The sequence below is a fragment of the Acomys minous genome, assembly GCF_964271855.1.
Source record: "Acomys minous genome assembly, chromosome: 13".
NCBI classification, from domain to species: Eukaryota; Metazoa; Chordata; class Mammalia; order Rodentia; family Muridae; genus Acomys; species Acomys minous.
The window spans coordinates 47,450,778-47,469,138 of record NC_140495.1 but is presented as its reverse complement, the minus strand read 5'-3'; the positions used below and the strand labels follow the sequence as shown (position 1 = coordinate 47,469,138).

The following is an 18,361-nucleotide window of genomic DNA, read 5'->3' as shown; positions in this document are numbered from 1 at the left end:
TCTCGAACTCACAGCAATCCACCTGCCTCTGTCACCTCCGAGTGCTGGGACTAAAGACGTGCAACACCACGCCCGGCGTTATTCTTTTTCTAAACTAGATGCCACTAATGTAATGTTTTCCCTTGGCCATTGTTTGAGCACTTGAATGAGTTCTGTGAGTCCTGCCTATAGGAAGCGGAGGGCCCCGCTTTGGTTAGTTACAGGTCTTCACGTGCGTAAGGAGTAGTTGTCAGACAGACTTGTCTAAGATGAGAGGTAGAAACAACCCGTGTTTTACCTGATGCAAGATTGGAGTCTGCACCTAGTTTCTTGTAGTGCAGTAACTCTGAATCCCAACAACAGAGAAGATTCCTAAAAGCTCATCAAACAATGGCAGAGCTAGAAGACACCTCAGAGATGAAGTCCCACTCCGTTCTGAGGTTCACAAACCGAACCTCAAGAGTGTGTGTGTCTCAGTTGTCTTAAGCCAAAAGGAAGACCAGTCGAATCTAAGCCCTGTTAACAACCCAGTCGTCGCGTCTCCAAGGAAGGGGGCGTTGAAGAAACACGGGTTCGAACCACGGGCACGGGGAATGTGAGCTGTCCACATACCCACCCAGAATTATGTTGCTTTCTCTGACAAAGTTTCCCTGAAATCTGACTGCGAGGCCAAAAAAAAAAAAAAAGCATGCTGGGGCTGGGATGGAGTTTGGGAGCTACTATTTCCTGGGGGAGGCTGGGGCAGAGCGTGCAGAGGGGCGTGGAGCCGGGGTGGGGGTGTTCTGAGGCCCGGAGGGCAGAGAGCAGCCCGGGGCGCAGAGGAGCTGGGCGCAGAATTGGAGGCTTTGGGGCCTTGGAGGGCGGCGAGGAGAGAGGAGCAGGACGTTGCGCCCTTGCGCCCTGCACAGGTTGCTCGGAGCCACGGAGTCTTGGGCCTCGAAGGGCAGCGGGGAGCGCGGAGCCTGAGCTGCGGGGCGCGGGCTGGAGACGCAGAGCCCGGGGTGCGGGGCCCTGGAGGGCGCGGGGTGAGCGCAGGGCCTGGCGCGCACGGCCCCCGGGAGCGCAGCGCAGCCTCCCAGCGAGACCGCGGCCCCGGAGCCCGGTGCGGGTGCGGGTGAGGGTGCGGGAGCTCCGCGCGCCCTGGGTCCCCGCCCCCGTGCTGGGCTGTAGAGCACGAGAGGGTGGGGGAGGCCTCGGGGCCGCGCCACGTCCCCCGAGCGGCCGCTGCAGGCCGGGGGCTTTTGTGTCCGCGGAGGCCGCGTCTCCCCCGCGCGCGCAGGCGGAACGCAGCGCAGCGCGGCCCAGGGCGCGCGTCTTCTGCGGGCCGGGCGCGGGCGCCGCCCCCAGGCCGCGGCCCTGAGCCCGGCGGAGCCCGGCTGAACCCCCGCGAGCTTGCGGAGCCCCGAGGCCTCGGCCGCCTAGCAAACTTTTCAAAGTCGGCCTGCGGCCCGGCCGGCCTGAGCTCCCAGCTCGGCCAGGAGGACTCCGGGGAGCAGGAGGAGGACCCGGAGGAGCAGGAGGAGGACCCGGAGGAGGAGGAGGGGCCGCCGCATCAAAGACACCGGCTTCCCGCGGCCCCGGGGCGAGCCATGCGCGGCGGTCGGTAATGTCAGCGGAACAGGACAAGGAGCCCATCGCGCTGAAGAGAGTTCGAGGTAACGGAGCCGGGTTGGGAGGATCGGGGGAGCGCGGGCCCACCGGGAAGCCACCGGGGCGGCCCGGGCCTAAGTGCGTGGCCCCAGGCGCCAGGGGTGCCCACTTTGTGTGCAGACGTGCGGCGCTCAGCATCCCTTCCTACCCGGCTCCTCTCTCCTGCTTCCCACCACACAGCACAATAGACACCTCAGGGCGAAAAAGAGACACCCGCGAACAATACCCACCCCCCCACCCCCCCTCCAAAAACTAAGTTGCACCGCCAGAGAGTTGAAGCGCTTTGAGGAAGCAGCTCACTTCAAAAGGCAATACACATACGCTATATTTTCCTTTAGTTTAGGGAGAGAAACGAGATACATTCAGAAGGCGTTTCGTTATTAACCAATAAGATTAAGAATCAAATCTTACAAAATCAGCTTTCTATATCATTGGTTTTCTTCCTTGAAACCTAGCAAGGAATGTGAATGCCTTACGGACTCAAAAATCAGAGAAAAGAACGTACTGAACAAAAGGTACCTGCATGTAAGTTTAAAACACACACACACATACCACTACCACACACCATCTGGGAATGTGAGGATGCCCGCCAGCTCTTGCTTCCAGCTCCCGATGGGTTTCTAAGTCTGAGAGTCCCAAAGTTTGTTCACTGTGCAAATATTTTGTTGAGCATGTACTGTGTCCTAGGTACTGTTGTTGGCACAGGTTGAAACAGTGAATCAAGAATGCCGATGCTCTTCACGCAGGAGTGCACACACTGAGTAAACAATACACATGGTAAAGCGCTGTGCAGAACATGGAAACGGGGAATCGGGGCCAGAAAAAAACCCAATGGGGAGGCGAGGCTGGGAGTGTATAGAAGCTGATCAAAGGCTCACCTGGGGTGAAAGGAAGATAGCATAGCTCGTCACACCCTGGGGAAGGGCACTCCAGGCAAAGGGAACCCAAGATACAAAGACTTGGATCTGGTTAGCCTGTGTATTCAAGCAGTGACAAGGGAGCTGTGGTAACTGGCAAGGTGAGCGGGCACAGCCAGGTACAAGGAGCTGAGGTCAGAGGAGAGTGCCTTTGAGAGTCATTAAGACCTGGCTTTAGGCAGCTGTGGTGGGCAGACCTTTATTTTCAACACTCCAGAGTCAGAGGCCTGTGGATGTCTGTGAATTTGAGGCTAGTGTGATCTACGTAGTGAGTTCCAGTCCAGCTAAAGCTTCATACTGAGACCCTGTCAAGAAAAAAAAAAAAAAGAAAAAGAAAAAAAGAAGAGAAGGAAGGAAGGTATGCAGATAGACTTTGGGTTTTACTCTGATATAGGTACTGGACAGTTTTGCAGAAAAGTAGTGGTTGGGTCTGTAATGGGGTGTGTCTGGGTGCTGCATAGAAAATAAGACTGAGGGGGAAGGGCTAAGTAGGGAGGCTACTTCAACAGTCTTTCTATGTGGAAACAAAGGTAAGGTATACATAAGTCAGTAAATGGTAAGATAGATTTCCGATAGATGTACAAGTTGAGTGTGACTCCAGGGTGAACACAGCTGCACTGCCTCATGACAGCGGTGCTGTGGGGTCCAGAAGGTGTTCTCTCCAGTGTCTAGGTAGATACCCCCTTTTCTAGAGCTTCGTGGATGTGTTCAGTGGGAAAGCAGTTGCCCAACAAGAGTGAAGACCTGAATCCAGGTTCCCAGCACCCAAGTAAATGCCAGGTGGGTGTGGCAGCTCCCCTGGCTGCCTCGGTGGGCTTTGGTTTAAAGTGAGAGACCCCACTGTAACAGGTAAGTTGGAAAACAGTCAGGAATTCGCCTCTTGCCTCCGCATGCAGAGAGAGAGAGAGAGAGAGAGAGAGAGAGAGAGAGAGAGAGAGAGAGGGAGGGAGGATGTTCTAGTCATGTAAACAAAAGTTTTAACTTAGAGCAGAGCATTACTTTTAAAGGGTTCATGGCATAAAGCTTTTCACTTGGTGCATTTTTGCTGTGGTGGTGTGAGTTTGTTTGTTTGTTTGAGGCATGGTCTTACTATGTAGCCCTGGCTATCCTGGAACTGACAATGTAGAGCAGGCTAGCCTGAAACTCATAGAGACACACACCCCCCCCCCCCCGCCTTTGCAGGGAGCACTGGGATTCAAAGTGTGTGCTACAATATCAGGACCGGTGAAATAGTATAGTCCTGTATTGTTTGTAACTATCAGTTGCCAAAGCTTTTCAGGAACACACCTTTCTGACATGCATGTTTCCCCCGAGGTTTTTACAGTACAACTTTGCCTATTATTATAAATTGCTTAACGGAAAAGAAAGAGCTGTTGAGTTTATACCTTTGGTCTTATCTGTCTGTCCTAAGCAAATGTAATGCTAGTTACTGTGTGTCAGTGTCTGACACTGGAGCCAAGAACATGGGTAATCCTTTATTTTGTTGACGTTGCAGCCACATCAACAGTAAGGAGTTGGCTCAGTTTTCAGGTTAATAATAATATTCTAAGAGTTTAAATCCCAAAATAGAAGAAAACACTTTTTAAAGCACAGTCAATATTTTTACTGCATAGGGAGTATTTTTATGGTAACTCATTTCCAAATACATTAATTTAACAGATATCTTTTAATTGGTTCATAATCCATAAAAGTTTTGTATTCTGCTGGGCAGTGGTGGCAGAGGCAGGTGGTTCTCCAACTTGGAGGCCAGCCTGGTCTACAGAGTGAGTTCCAGGACAGCCAAGATAACACAGAGAAACCCTGTCTCGAAAAACTAAAAAAACCAAACCAACCAAACAAAAAACTCTGTTTTTTCAAGACAGGTTTCTCTGTGTAGCCTTGGCTGTCCTAGATTCACTTTGTAGACCAGGTTGACCTCACACTCACAGAGATCCACCTGCCTGTCTCAAAAAACAAAATAAACAAACAAAAGTAGGAGGGCATGTGATACCTGTAGATAAAGTTACAGTTGTGAGAACCTGACATGCGTGATAGGACCAGACTCCTGGCCCCTGCAAGAGCGGTGTGTGCTCTAACCCACCGAGCCATCTCTCTGGAACCTTAAACGATACTTAAGAAAGTAATGTAGGGGCTGGAGAGATGGCTCAACGGTTAAGAGCACTGCCTGCTCTTCCAAAGGACCGGGTTCAATTCCCAGCACCCACATGGCAGCTCACAACTGTCTGTAACTCCAAGATCTGACACTTTCACACCAATGCACATAGATTAAAAACTAAATAAAATATTAAAAAAATAAAATAAAAATAAAAAAATAAAATGAAAGTAATGTAGCCGGGCAGTGGTGGCCCATGCCTTTAATCACAGCATTCAGGAGGCACGGGGACCTCTGAGTTTGAGGTGAGCCGTTCCAGGACAACCAGGACTATGCAGAGAGACCTTGTTTCAGAAAGAAAAGGGAAAGAAAAAGAAGGAAAGTAATATAGGGGCTGGAGAGGTGGCTTGGTAGTTCAGAGTACTTACTGCTCTTGCAGAGGACCCAAGTGCAGTTCCCAGCACCTGTGCTGGATGGCTTACAAGGGCCTGAAACCTCAGCTCCAGGGGACCCAATGCCTCTTGCTTTCCAAGGGAACCTGTGTGCACGCATGTGCTCGTGCGCGCGCGTGCGCACACACACACACACATTATTTAAAATAAAAATAAAACTTTAAAATATATAAGTAAGATGGCTCAGCAGGTGAAGGCATTTGCTGTGTAAGCCTGATGACCACCTGAGTTGGGTTCATAGAATTCCCAAATAGGTAGAAGGAAGAAAACTGATTTTAAAAACTTGTCCAATCTACTCTACATAGTGAGTTCCAGGACAGCCAGGCCAATGCAAAGAGTTGTCCCAAAAAACAAAAACAAGGGAGGGTAGAGGAAGGGAGAGAGAAGTTCAAGGTCATCAATGGCTATGTAGTAAGTTAGAGGCCACCCTGTAGTATGAGACCCTGTCTCTACAAAAAACAAGAACATAAAAAAAAAAAAAAAAAAGAATTCCCATGGAGGCTTAATCTTGGGGGAGGGAACCCCAAAAGAACAGAGGAAGAGAAATAGGAATCAGAGGTATAGACAGGATTCGGAACATTCATGCTGTTACGGGAGTTAGCAGGACCGGAAGAAACAGTGTGGCGTCTAGGGGAACAATAGCAGAGGAGTGCTGTAATGTGCTAACAGAGGATGTACATGCCCCACTCGGATGGACCTGTGGGCAGTTAGGATTGAGGTTGGAGAAATGGGGGCGGAAGAGCTAGTGGGAGAACAGGGGAGGGGAAGGCTCCCATGTTTAACCTTGGACTGTTTCCGGCTCAGCACATCATCAGGAATATGAGGTTGACTCTAAATCTGTTGATTCAACCTCCACCCCCCACCCCAGGGTATTCCAGGGTATGCAGTGAATATGCCTGACATGGCTTGTAACTGAAGCCTATCGTTTAAGCCAGAAATAGAGATCTGGAAGTCCTAGGTAAACAGGTGAAAACTAATTAATGTCTTGGGAACACAGAGGCTTACCCAGGAGAACCAAGAGCCTTGAGGTCACAAACTTTGAAAAACGCTAGCATGTGGGAGACGGGTGGAAAAGACTGTGAAACAGAGTGAGCGAGCTGTCAGAGGAGGAGTGTTGAGAGGCTTGCCACATGCATAGAGAGAAGAGTGGATTTGTGAGGGACACAAAAGATTTTGTTTGTTTGTGTTTGTTTCCGAGACAGGGTTTCTCTGTGTAGCCTTGACTGGACTCACTTTGTAGTCTAGGCTGGCCTCTTAACTCACAGAGATCCACCTGCCTCTGTGAGTGCTGGGTTTAAAGGCGTGCACCACCACACCCAGCATTGATTTTAAAAAAAGATTTATTCATTATTATGTGCAAGTGTGCAGACCTGCATGAATCTGTGTGCACCACATGTGTGCAGGAGGCCTCAGAGGCAAGAAGAAAGCTTTGGATCCCCTGGAGCTGGGGTTAAAGGGAGTTGTGAGTCACCACATGGGTGCTGAGGACTAAGCATCTGTGAGATCCTCAGGGTGCTCATTTGTTCCAGCAGCTGTCCTAGAATTGCTTTGTAGACCAGGCTGGCCTTGAACTCACAGTGATCCACCTGCCTCTGCCTCTTGAATGTTAGGATCAAAGGCATGAGCCACCATGCCTGGCTTTTAATATCTCTTAAGTTGTCTTAAGTCCTGGAGCAGTGATCTCAACCTGGGGGTCTTGACTCCTTTGGAAGGGCTGCCTAAGACCATTGGGAAACACAGATATTTGCATTACAATTAGTAACAATAGCAAAATTACAGTTACAGTAGTTAACACATCAACAAAAATAATACATAGTTAAAGTAGCAATGAAAATAACTTTATGGCTGGGGGGTTACCACACAACATGAGGATCTATATTAAAGGGTTACAGCACTAGGAAGGTTTAGAACCACTGTAAAAGGTCCTTTAAAAAAAACTCTTGGGGCTGGAGAGATGGCTCAGTGGTTAATAGCACTGCCTGCTTTTCCAAAGGACCGGGTTCAATTCCCAGCACCCACATGGCAGCTCACAACTGTCTGTAACTCCAAGATCTGACACCCTCACACCAACACACATAAATTTAAAAAAAAAAATCAAATAAATTAAAAATATTTTAAAAAAAAATAAAAACTCTTGAGCTGGAATGTGGCTCAGTTAATGAAAGTGTTTGCTTAGCATGAAGGAAGCCCTGGACTCCACTCCAGCACTGGATAATTTCAGAGTAGTGACACATGCTTATCATCCCAGCCCTGGGTAGGTAAAGGCGGGAGGATCAGAAGTTCAAGGCCATCCTCATCCCAATGGTGAGTTAAAGGCCAACCTGGACTACACAGGACCCTGTCTCAAAAAGAAAGGAAAGGAAAAAGAAAAAAAGGAAGACGTCCATTAATGCAGAAAATACTACTCTTCAGTTAACTTTCTTGTAGTTCTATGAAATGCTGTTGAGTTTCACATTTTAAATACTGTTTCTTCAAAAAATATTGTGAGGCTGGAGAGATGGCTCAGGAGTTAAGAGCACTGAGCACTGGTTGCTCTTCTAGGGGACCAAGCTGTATTCCCAGCACCCACACGAGTGCTGCACACAGACATACATGTGAGCAAGAGATCCATACACAATTTTTAAAAATCTTCTAAAGGGTCTTGATTTTGTAAAAGCACCACTGTACATTCAGAATGTATACAGAGAAGGAACATAAACCCAGCGACATCAAGACAGATGCATGTGGCGAGTTAACTTCATGCTTGTGTCTCGCTGGTGGGACTTGAGTTGCTTCTCATCCCGTATCTGATCTGGAGACGCAAACCAAATCAGAGTTTTAGCTGTCGTCCACAGATGGCAAATGCAGGTGACCACAGTAGGATATTAAAATCGTCATGGAGGTAGCAACAGAACAGAAGAGGCTGGGATGGCAAACGTGCATGCACTCCAAGCCTGGGGCCTGTGGAGCAAACACAGACTTCTGAGACAATGGCACTCCGGGGGTGGTAGTCCCGCCTTCACTTGGAGGAAAGAGTTGAACTTCTGCAGATCAAACCCCATGCGGGGCCCTTGGTGCAAGGCACAGTGCTAGGCTCTGCTCTGCTCCAACCCAAACCCTCCAAGACTGAAAAATATACATTTACTGGGGGCTGGGGTGGGGTTGCTGTAAGTGTTGCAGCTCTGAGGGGAAGGGTTTCCCTCAGGGAAGTGTTGCTGCCCTGAGTGGGAAGGTTTCCCCAGTGCAGGTGTTGCTGCTCTGAAGTGAAAGGTATTCTGGCCAAGTCAAACCTCACAGGGAAGATTTATTGGGAAAGACACAAGAGGGTGTTTGTGCCTGCTCGGATGAGAAGCAGCAGGGAACTGACTGGAGGCAGGTTTTCTTTCAACAGACTTTTCCAAGAGATATCCAGGGTGAGGACTGCTGAGATTTCAAGTCTTGAATTTGGACCGAGCCCAGGGATTGGTGGGATTTCAAGCCCAGGGATTGGTGGGATTTCAAGCCCAGGGATTGGGGGTTTTCAAACCCAGAAGTGACCTCTGACTTTTCACCCTACATTGCCCCTTATTTTGTTTATTATTAATAAACAATCAGGGGTCAGGAAAGAGGGTAATGTTACCATTAAACTACTTCTTGATGACTGGGGGTACCAAGATCCTTGGGGCAAATTTGACCTTCACCATCAAAGTATAATCAGAGGCCAGAGGCCCCTCGTCACATAGTTAGTGGCTGATAGCCAGCTGATTAAAAGTCTGGTTAGAAATCATCCAGTTGGGGGCTGGAGAGATGGCTCAGAGGTTAAGAGCACTGACTGCTCTTCCAGAGGTCCTGAGTTCAATTCCCAGCAACCACATGGTGGCTCATAATGTGATCTGATGTCCTCTACTGCAGATAAAGCACTCATGTACAATAAATAAATTAATTAAAAAAAAAAAAAACAAGGAAAGAAAGAAGCTAACCAGAAAAGCAAAGTGGGGACCACGGAGACGTAACTGCAGAAAACTTCATTCAGGATTTAGTGAAAAACAAAACCAAAAAGAAGTTGGAGTTGAGCCAGGCGTGGTGGCGCACGCCTTTAATCCCAGCTCTTGGGAGGCAGAGGTGCTCCTCTGGATGGATGCGAGTTCAAGGCCAGCCTGGTCTACAAAGTGAGTCCGGGGCAGCCAAAGTCACACGCAGAAACCCTGTCTTGAAAAAAAACCAAAACCAAATAAATAAATAAACAAAACAGTTGGAGTCACTAGAACCTGGAGGATTGGAGGGGCCACCCTGTAGAGTTGAACCCTCAGAGACTCTGAGATTAGATGCTGAATGGCGCAGCTCATGTATTGAACATTTGCTTCCTAGCTGGGAGTGCTGGGTTAAGAGGTCAGGCCTAACGACGCTGTCCCTTTGAGAGTCGTATGTGGTCCTCTATTTCTTTTTTTTTTAATACTTAATTTTATTTTATTATATTAATATTCTGACTGCATGTATGGCTGCGTGATGGTGTCTGATTCCCTGGAACAGGAATTACAGACAGTTGTGAGCCACCATGTGGGTGCTGGGAATAGAACCTGGGTCCTTTGGAAGAGCAGCCAGTGCTCTTAACCTCTGAGCCATCTCTCCACCCTAGTCCCCTCTTTCTTAATTTCCCTCTGCATCTTGTTTACCTTGAGGCGATACATTTCTTTCACCCCACTGCTGTGGTGACTGAGTGCATGGTCCAAACAGCTAGGATTGAACCTCTGAAACCGTGAGCTGAGCTGTAGCCTCCCCTCTCTCATTAAAGCAAGCACTTTCTTACAACAAGAAGATAACACCACAGAATAAATATAATAGATAGTGGTTGCTGCTGAAATGGCTCAGTGGGTTAAGGTATAGGCCTCAACATAACAACCTCGAGTTGGCAAGGCGGTGATGGCGCACACCTTTAATCCCAGCACTTGGAGGGCAGAGGCTGGCGGATCTCTGAGTTTGAGGGCAGCCTGGTCTACAAAGCAAGTCCAAGACAGTCAAGGATACACAGAGAAACCCTGTCTTGAAAAACCAACCCAAACCAAACAAAACCAACCAACCAACCAAACAAACAAATAAAAAAAACCCCAACCTGAGTTTGATCCCAGTTCCATAGTGGAAAGAGCCAACTCTCTCAAGTTGTCATTTGACCTTCACACACAGCCTGTGGCATGCATACACACACACACACACATACACATGAAATAGTCATCAGAACAAAAATGATAAATAAAATAGATCTTGTCAGTAGCCTCAATGAGGATTCCTTTAATCGGTTAAGGTACTCAACTTAGGCCAAACTGGGATCAGTGGCTTTGATGCTGAAGAAAGAATTTCAGGGTTAATCGGCATGACGTATAGTTAGAGGTTTTATTAAAGTTATCTTCAAGTAAACTTGAAGTGGGAAAGGTAGGAGAAATGAGGGGCTTTGAAAAAAATCAGTGATATGCCCAAGGGTAGGAGTGGGCTCCTCAGGAGAGAGAGGTGTTAATTGTCTTTGTTTTAGTTATGTGAACCAGTTTAATGGCTCCCCTGATGTCTCAGAAGGTTGGCTAGAAACATTTTTGTTCATTCCTTTTCCTTTGTCTTTTGTTAAGTGAAATTATAGGATGCTCCAGAGATGCCTTGAGTGAAATGGTACTCTGATAAGGGCAGACCAGGGCTTGAGTCCTGGAGAGCTGCAGCTTTGCACCTGGGGAGGAAGGGGGAGGCAACCTTCAGCTCTGTGGCGCTAGGTTCCTGGGGGAGGGTCTCCTTCCGGCTTCCTGCCCCTGCGTCTTCCTACCCTGACTAAGTAACATTACTATGAGATATTTGAGACGGTTTGATGTCCATGTGGGAATATTATCAGGATTTTTTTTTTTGGTAGGTGGTGACAGTGGACTGGATGGGTTAGGAGGGCCAAATATACAACTTGGAAGCCCAGATAAGAAGAAACGTAAGGCCAGCACACAGGTAAAGTGACTTTTTTTTCCTTTTAAAATTATTTTTCTTTTTAAGATCTGGGTTTTGTTGTTATTGTTTGTTTGTTGTTGGTTAGTATGTCTCTACGCAGATGAGTGCAGGTATCTGGGGAGGCCAGAAGAGGGTTTCTCATATATCAGAGCTGAAGTTAGAGGCAGTTATGAGCCACCTGCAGTGTGTGCTGGGAACTTAGCTCAGGTCCTCTGGAAGAGCAGTAAGTGCTCTTAACTGCCGAGCTCTGTCTCCAGTCCTGATGTTTTCCTTAGTAAGGAAAGGTAGAGGCAGGTGAATCACTGAGTTTGAGGCCAGCTTGGTCTATAAAGTGAGTCCAGGACAGCCAAGGGTACACAGAGGAAGCCTGTCTCAAAAACAAAATTAAAAATTAAAAATAAGGGCTGGAGAGATAACTCAGAGGTTAAGAGCACTGACTGCTCTTCCAGAGGTCCTGAGTTCAATTCCCAGCAACCACATGGTGGCTCACAACCATCTATAATGAGATCTGGCGCCCTCTTCTGGCCTGCAGGTGTACATGCAAGCAGAGCACTGTATACATAACAATAAATAAATCTTTTTTTTTTAATTAAAAATAAATAAAAGGCAGAGGGTGTCATTGGCAGCTTTGCATTGTAAGAAAAACTAATATATATGTATGTATATAATTTTATTTTTTATTTTAAATTATGTATATGTCTGTGTAACTATTGTGGGTATGTGTACCTGAGTGCCAGTGCTGGTAAAGGCCTGAAGGGAGCGTTAGATCCCTTGGAGGTGGAATTACAGATGGTTGCGATGCGTGCTTTGGGGGCCAAACGTGGGTGCTCTGGGTGAGCAGCAGTAAGTGCTCTTAACCACTGAGCCATCTCTCCAGCTCCATAGATTTTTTTTTTTAAATCAAGTATAATTAAATATAAACATTGGGAGGATCAATTGAAGACACTAAATTTGCATCAAGACTGTTTTCCCGTTATGTTCCCTTTGCAGGGGCCTTCCTTTCCTCCGTTGTCTGAGTATGCGCCACCGCCAAATCCAAACGCCGACCATCTAGTGGCTGCCAATCCCTTCGATGACAACTACAACACTATTTCCTATAAACCACTGCCTACATCCAATCCGTATCTCAGCCCTGGTTATCCTGGCTTTGGAGGCTACAGCACGTTCAGAATGCCACCCCACGTCCCTCCAAGAATGTCTTCCCCCTACTGTGGTCCTTACTCACTCAGGAATCAACCACATCCGTTCCCTCAGAATCCGTTGGGCATGGGCTTTAACCGGCCTCATGCTTTTAACTTTGGGCCACACGATAATTCGAGTTTTGGAAACCCACCTTACAATAACGTGCTGACTCAGGACATTAGCATGCCCGGTCAGCATTTTAGACAAGGCTCTGCTGAAAACTTCAGTCAGATTCCCCCACAGAATGCTGGCCAAGTGTCTAACCCCGACCTGGCCTCTAATTTTGTCCCTGGAAATAATTCAAATTTTACCTCTCCGTTAGAATCTAATCATTCTTTTATCCCACCCCCAAACACATTTGGTCAAGCAAAAGCACCGCTTCCCAAGCAAGACTTTACTCAAGGGACAGCCAAAGCCACGAATCAGAATTCTGCCACTCACCCACCTCACTTAAATATGGAGGACCCAGCCAGTCAGAGTAACGTCGAGCTGAAAAATGCCAACAGAAACAACGCCGTCCAAGAGAACAGCCGTTCGGGTAGCGCAGAGGCCACCAACAACCACGCCAACGGGACGCAGAACAAGCCCCGTCAGCCCAGGGCCGGGGCTGACCTGTGCACCACCGACAAGAGCCGCAAGATCTCCCTGCACCCAGGCCGGCATGGCCACTCGTCTTCCGACCCCGTGTACCCGTGTGGGATTTGTACAAACGAGGTGAATGATGACCAGGACGCCATCCTGTGCGAGGCCTCCTGTCAGAAATGGTTTCATCGCATCTGCACCGGGATGACCGAGACAGCCTATGGGCTCCTGACAGCCGAGGCGTCTGCAGTGTGGGGCTGTGACACGTGCATGGCAGACAAGGATGTCCAGCTGATGCGCACTAGAGAGGCCTTTGGCCCCCCTGCCGTGGGCGGTGATACCTGAGCGCAGCTCTCAACCAACGTGGGTTCGTTTTTCTGTGTAGAGCAGAGAGATTTGGCAACATAGGATTTTAATGTTCAACGTTATTTTTTTAAAGGCACACACAAAAATACTAGTTCTTACTAACATAATGCTTCATTTAATTGCTCTTATTTGTTGTCTTAAATGAGGTTAATGTGTGTGGGGGGTGCTGTAGAGACATTTATAAATAAATGTTCACTGTTAATTTATCATAAACGTAAAAGCCTCTTGAAGCTTCAAAATAATATATGACAAAAGTAGGCAAGTTGTAACTTTTTAAAATTAGTCATTGAAAACTGTATATTTCGAGCCGGGCGTGGTGGCGCACGCCTTTAATCCCAGCACTCGGGAGGCAGAGGCGGGCGGATCACTGTGAGTTCGAGGCCAGCCTGGTCTACAAAGTGAGTCCAGGATGGCCAAGGCTAACACAGAGAGACCCTGTCTCGAAAAACCAAAAAAAAAAAAAAAAAAAAAAGAAGAAGAAGAAGAAGAAGAAGAAGAAAACTGTATATTTCCGCGCTAAACTTTGACCATGTGACAGTACACATTTAGACAGGAGTGGATCGATTTAACATGTTCTCTGACTACAGTCTGTTTAGGGATAACATGGGAGATGTGTATGTTTAATGGATTTAAATGGTTTTTGTTGTTGTTGTTGTTAGAATTTGATACCTGATCCTCCTCTGCTGGGGTCTTTGAAATCCGTGAATTTCATTATTCGAATGAGTCTTTTCGGGGTATCTGCGTAGGTCCAAGACAGACATGGATCATAGCATATAGTCCATTCCCAGTACTGATTGCTAGTTACCTGGTAGGCTGTGCCACACGGACCTGCTAATACCAGCTTGCTGGTTTCGGTAGAGCCGGTGTAACATTTGTTCCCACGTGTGCCCTTTAGAATTACGCTGCCGTTATGCCCTCACTTGGTCGGTTATTCACGTTTCTGTTAGGGTTCTCCATATGGTAATGCAATGGCCTCACAGTTGTGAACGGTTTCTTCTACGCGCTTCTAAGCTGGGGCAGACTGAGATGAGAGAGCAGCAGTGTGGCCGTACAGGGACTAAGCGGTGCCGGCTGGAGGGATGCTCTGGAGATCTGAGTTCGTAAAATGAACCTCAGGGAAGTTCAAAACCCAGGCCACAGCTCCCTGGAGCGGTGCTTCAGGCTTCAGGCTTAGTCGTTTCTGCTGTGCAGGACAGCGTGGGGATGCTCCCGAGAGACCTTAGCACCAGACGGACAACCTGTGACCACAGTAAACAACTCGTCTGTATGACAGTAGGTACTGATAGCCAGCTCTAACTGTGCTTTGCCACTCATTATCAGTGCGACCATAGAAAGTTCTGGACGCGGGACTGGTGGCCTGGCTCTGCGTGCCAGAGCTCTTGCTGCTCTTGCAGAGGGAGGACCTGGGTTCAGTTTCCAGAACCCACATTGGGCAGCTCACAACTGCCTGTATCATCAGGCCCAGGGGATCTGGTGTCCTCCCCTGGCCTTAGGAATTGGACACACAAAGTGTACATACCAAAGTGTCCGTGCATGCACAGAGACACATAAAATACAAACATCTTAAAACACAGTCATTAAAAGCAATTGAAAATGTAAACCCTCTAAACACTGTGATAGTCTCAGAGGAGATCATTGCGACAGTGAGCTTGAAGGGAGGGGGACAGTGGTTATCAAGAAACCTAAGGTGTGGGAAGATGTTTGACTTGAGGGCTGAGGGGATGGCAGCAGGTAGGAGAACCCAGCGGGTTTTCTGAAGGACCTGAGTGTGATTGGGAGCACCCACGTGGCAGCTCACAACCGTCTGTGTCTCCAGTTCCGGAAGATCCCATATCATCTGACCTCCACGTATTGTACACAGGCATACACGCAGGCCAAACACCCACACAGTTAAAAGTAGATAAAAAAAAGATATTCTGACTTTAATGTTTTTTTTGGCGGGGGGAAGCTAGCGACAGGGTTTCTCTGTGTAGCCTTGGCTGTCCTGGAGCCTGCTCTATAGACCAGCCTGGCCTCGAACTCACAGAGACCCACCTGCCTTCGCCTCCCTGCATGCTGGGATTAAAGGTGTAATGCTCAGAAGCCATCCTTTGACACAGTGGGACTGTACCTCACATGTTTCCACACATAGTTAACTGACGAGCCGTGAGCTTTGTCACCCACCCTCATCCCTAGAGCATTATTTATTGGAAAGCTAGCTTTTTTTATCATTTGGACCTGTTTTCTAAGAAACAGCTTACCCCAATTAAGTAACTATAGGGCTTGAATAATTTATGCAGTTGACAGAATGATGAATTTTGTGAATATTAGACATTTAATATCTGTTGGTAGAAAATGGTGTTTCCAATGTTATCATTGACTTAAGCTTTTGAAAATATACAGTACTTTGGAGTGGGGGAAAACACAGTGCTTTAATTTAGACATACAGAACAGTTTCTTACAGAAAAAGGTGATACAAGGTTTTCTCCATCTCCCCTTGACTGGCTAGACCTAGGTAATCGTATAATATATATCATCAAGCACTCGGGAGGCAGAGACAGGTGGATCGCTGTGAGTTCGAGGCCAGCTTGGTCTACAAAGTGAGTCCAGGACAGCCAGGGCTACACAGAGAAACCCTGTCTCAAAAAAACCAATATATATAATCACAATTTTAGGAAATAAAATGGCAATGAGCTTGAGCTTTATTTGGGTGCAAACATGAGCGCTTGCAGGAAGCCGAGCACAGGATGGGGTTGCCTGCCATGTACTGGTATTCAGGACAATGTGACCACATAGTCTCAGGCTGTTATTTTTGTTAGAGCTAATTCTAAAATGCTTAAAGATCTGGGTTTGTTTTTCTTGAAATCCTTTTGAGTGCTGACTTTTTAAAGGTTTATTTTTTTTTTAATTATGTGTATCTATGTGTGGGTGCAATACAGGTAAGGCCGGGAGAGGGCATTAAATCCTCTGCTGGAGTCACAGGCAGTGGTGCACAGCCTGTAGTGGGTACTGGGAACCAAATTCCGGTCCTCAGCGAGAGTGGTACATGCCCTTAGCCTCTGAGCCATCTCTAGCCCCTTGAGGCCTAACTTTTGAGAAAGTACATATTTCACGCTGTGTGCTCACTCCTAGTATTAGGTCCTGACTCTGTACTGAACGGGACAAGATGGCTGATGCTCTCAGGTGTTGATATTTCACTGTGGTAGTATTGATTTGGTTATTGTTGCAATGGGTTATTTAGTTCGATAAGCCTTTAATTGCTGATGGTTTTAGTGGCTAGCTGTCTTTGTGAAGATGAAATTATCTCTAGGGACATACGATTTTTTTTATTTTTTATTTTTTGGTTTTCCGAGACAGGGTTTCTCTGTGTAGCCTTGACTGTCCTGGACTCACTTTGTAGACCAGGCTGGCCTGGAACTCACAGAGATCCACCTGGCTCTGCCTCCCGAGTGCTGGGATTAAAGGCGGGCACCACCACTGCCTGGTGGGACATATGATTTATAAGGTGATTATTTCATTTTATTTCTAAGTCGTTGCTTTTAAAAAATACAGATGAATTTCACATGCTTTACATTTACCAAATATCACAGTAGGAATCTGTAAATATCAGAAAAGCTAGCTGGTGCACACTTTCAGTCCCAGCACTCAGGAGGCAGAGGCAGGTGGATCTCTGAGTTTGAGGCCAGCCTGGTCTACAGAGTGAGTGCCGGGACAGCCAGGACTACACAGAGAAACCTTTTCCCTAAAAAGAGCAAAGACAAAAGCAGAAAAGAAAAGAAAAACCAGGAGAGGCAGAGATAGAAGGATCTCTGTGTTCCAAGACAGCCAGGGCTACATATTGAGACCCTGTTAAAAAAAAAAAAAGGGAAAGAAAAGCCCCATGTTTATTTCTGCCATGAGTCTCGACACACTGTCATCATAGCTGATGACTGTCTTCACAGGTTTAAACTTGTTTTATCATTAGTTACACATTTGACTGTACAAAATACTATAAAATGTTGTAAAAAAAATGTAGAGATGCTTTTTTTGTTGATGAAAAGTGATGAATTATGACCACGGCCAGAAAAGTTGTCTCCTTTTACCCAAAGATGTCTATTACACAGATTGACATGGCTTTCTTAGAAAAAGTGATAAACAGCTCCCAACCTTAAAGATGCACCAGAGGCGAAGAAGTGCAGGTAGAAGTGTGTGCTTTCTTCTCTGACCCTTTTCTTCACGGAAAGGCCTCCTGTCACTGTGCATAATACTCACTTCTACTCTCCAGTTGTGCTTGCTCACTGTTAACCTTGGCTTGCTCAGCAAGGCCAAGATACTGATGAAGTTTTGAGGCATCAGTTCTGGTGCTGGGGTATGACCTCGCCATTAAGAGCACTTACTGTTGCCAAGGACCCAGCTTCCATTTCCTGCACGGACCTGGCAGCTCTCAAACATGCAACTCCAGTCATGAGGGAATCTGATACCCTCTTCTGGTCACCGTGGGTACTGCACATGCACGTGAGAACTAGCATTTGAGCCGTCTGTGTGCGAACTAGGATTTGAGCCTGGGTCACTGCTCTTAATCCCTGGGCCATCTCTCTAGCTCTGTGTGCAGATTTTGAAACATAGAACACACACACACATAAACACACACTAATAATACTAATACTAATAAAACTTTACTCTTTGTTTTTTTATTTTATTTTTTGAGACAGGGTTTCTCTGTGTAGCCTTGGCTGTCCTGGACTCACTTTGTAGACCAGGTTGGCCTTGAACTCATAGCGATCTGCCTGCCTCTGCCTCCCGAGTGCTGGGATTAAAGGCGTGCACCACCACGCCCGGCTGCATTAACTCTTTTCTAAGAAGTTTCCTTGCTTATTCTGGCCCAGATGCTTCACATCACCCCGGATACAAAAATACGGAAACAGCTTAGCTTATCAAAGAAAATAAGCCAGTTTTCAAATAGAATACTTAGTATTAGATTTGTGGTCAATGTCTTCCCCTGGGTGGACAATGCTGCTTTTGTGGTCCCTGTTGCCCAAATTAGAAGGTTACAAACAGGAAGTGAGGTTTTCCTGCACTGGTGTTTATTCTGTGTAGTAAGCAGAATGTATTGGCATCGGGTTTTGAGTTTTGCTGTCTTTTGTTGTTTTTGTTTTTCAGACATCCAACTCTGCCTAGTGATAGGGAAAAGTCTTAATAATATTAGTTACCACAAAATCTTATGACTTACCACCCTAAAAAAAAAAATATGG

General features: G+C 47.0%; 1 protein-coding gene across 2 annotated transcripts; it reads left to right on the top strand.

The window, feature by feature from the left end:
- Positions 1-1,459: 1,459 nt before the first annotated feature.
- PYGO1 (pygopus family PHD finger 1) lies at positions 1,460-16,773 on the top strand. Of its 2 annotated transcripts, XM_084752900.1 has the most exons (4): positions 1,511-1,634; positions 2,085-2,154; positions 10,936-11,021; positions 12,012-16,773. In XM_084752900.1, the coding sequence occupies exons 2-4, from the start codon at positions 2,097-2,099 to the stop codon at positions 13,128-13,130; spliced, it is 1,263 nt and encodes a 420-aa protein (XP_084609026.1). In that variant the 5' UTR covers positions 1,511-1,634; positions 2,085-2,096; the 3' UTR covers positions 13,131-16,773. The 2 variants fall into 2 exon arrangements, with proteins under 2 accessions (XP_084609027.1, XP_084609026.1); XM_084752901.1 differs by lacking the exon at positions 2,085-2,154 and having other exon boundaries at positions 1,460-1,634.
- Positions 16,774-18,361: the final 1,588 nt, after the last annotated feature.

Coding starts and splice junctions, on each gene's coding strand:
- PYGO1 (XM_084752900.1), top strand. CDS start 2,097: ATGCCTTACGGACTCAAAAATCAGAGAAAAGAACGTACTGAACAAAAG. Junction 2,155..10,935: donor TGAACAAAAGGTACCTGCAT/GTAAGTTTAAAA, acceptor TTTTTTTGGTAG/GTGGTGACAGTGGACTGGAT. Junction 11,022..12,011: donor AACGTAAGGCCAGCACACAG/GTAAAGTGACTT, acceptor TTCCCTTTGCAG/GGGCCTTCCTTTCCTCCGTT.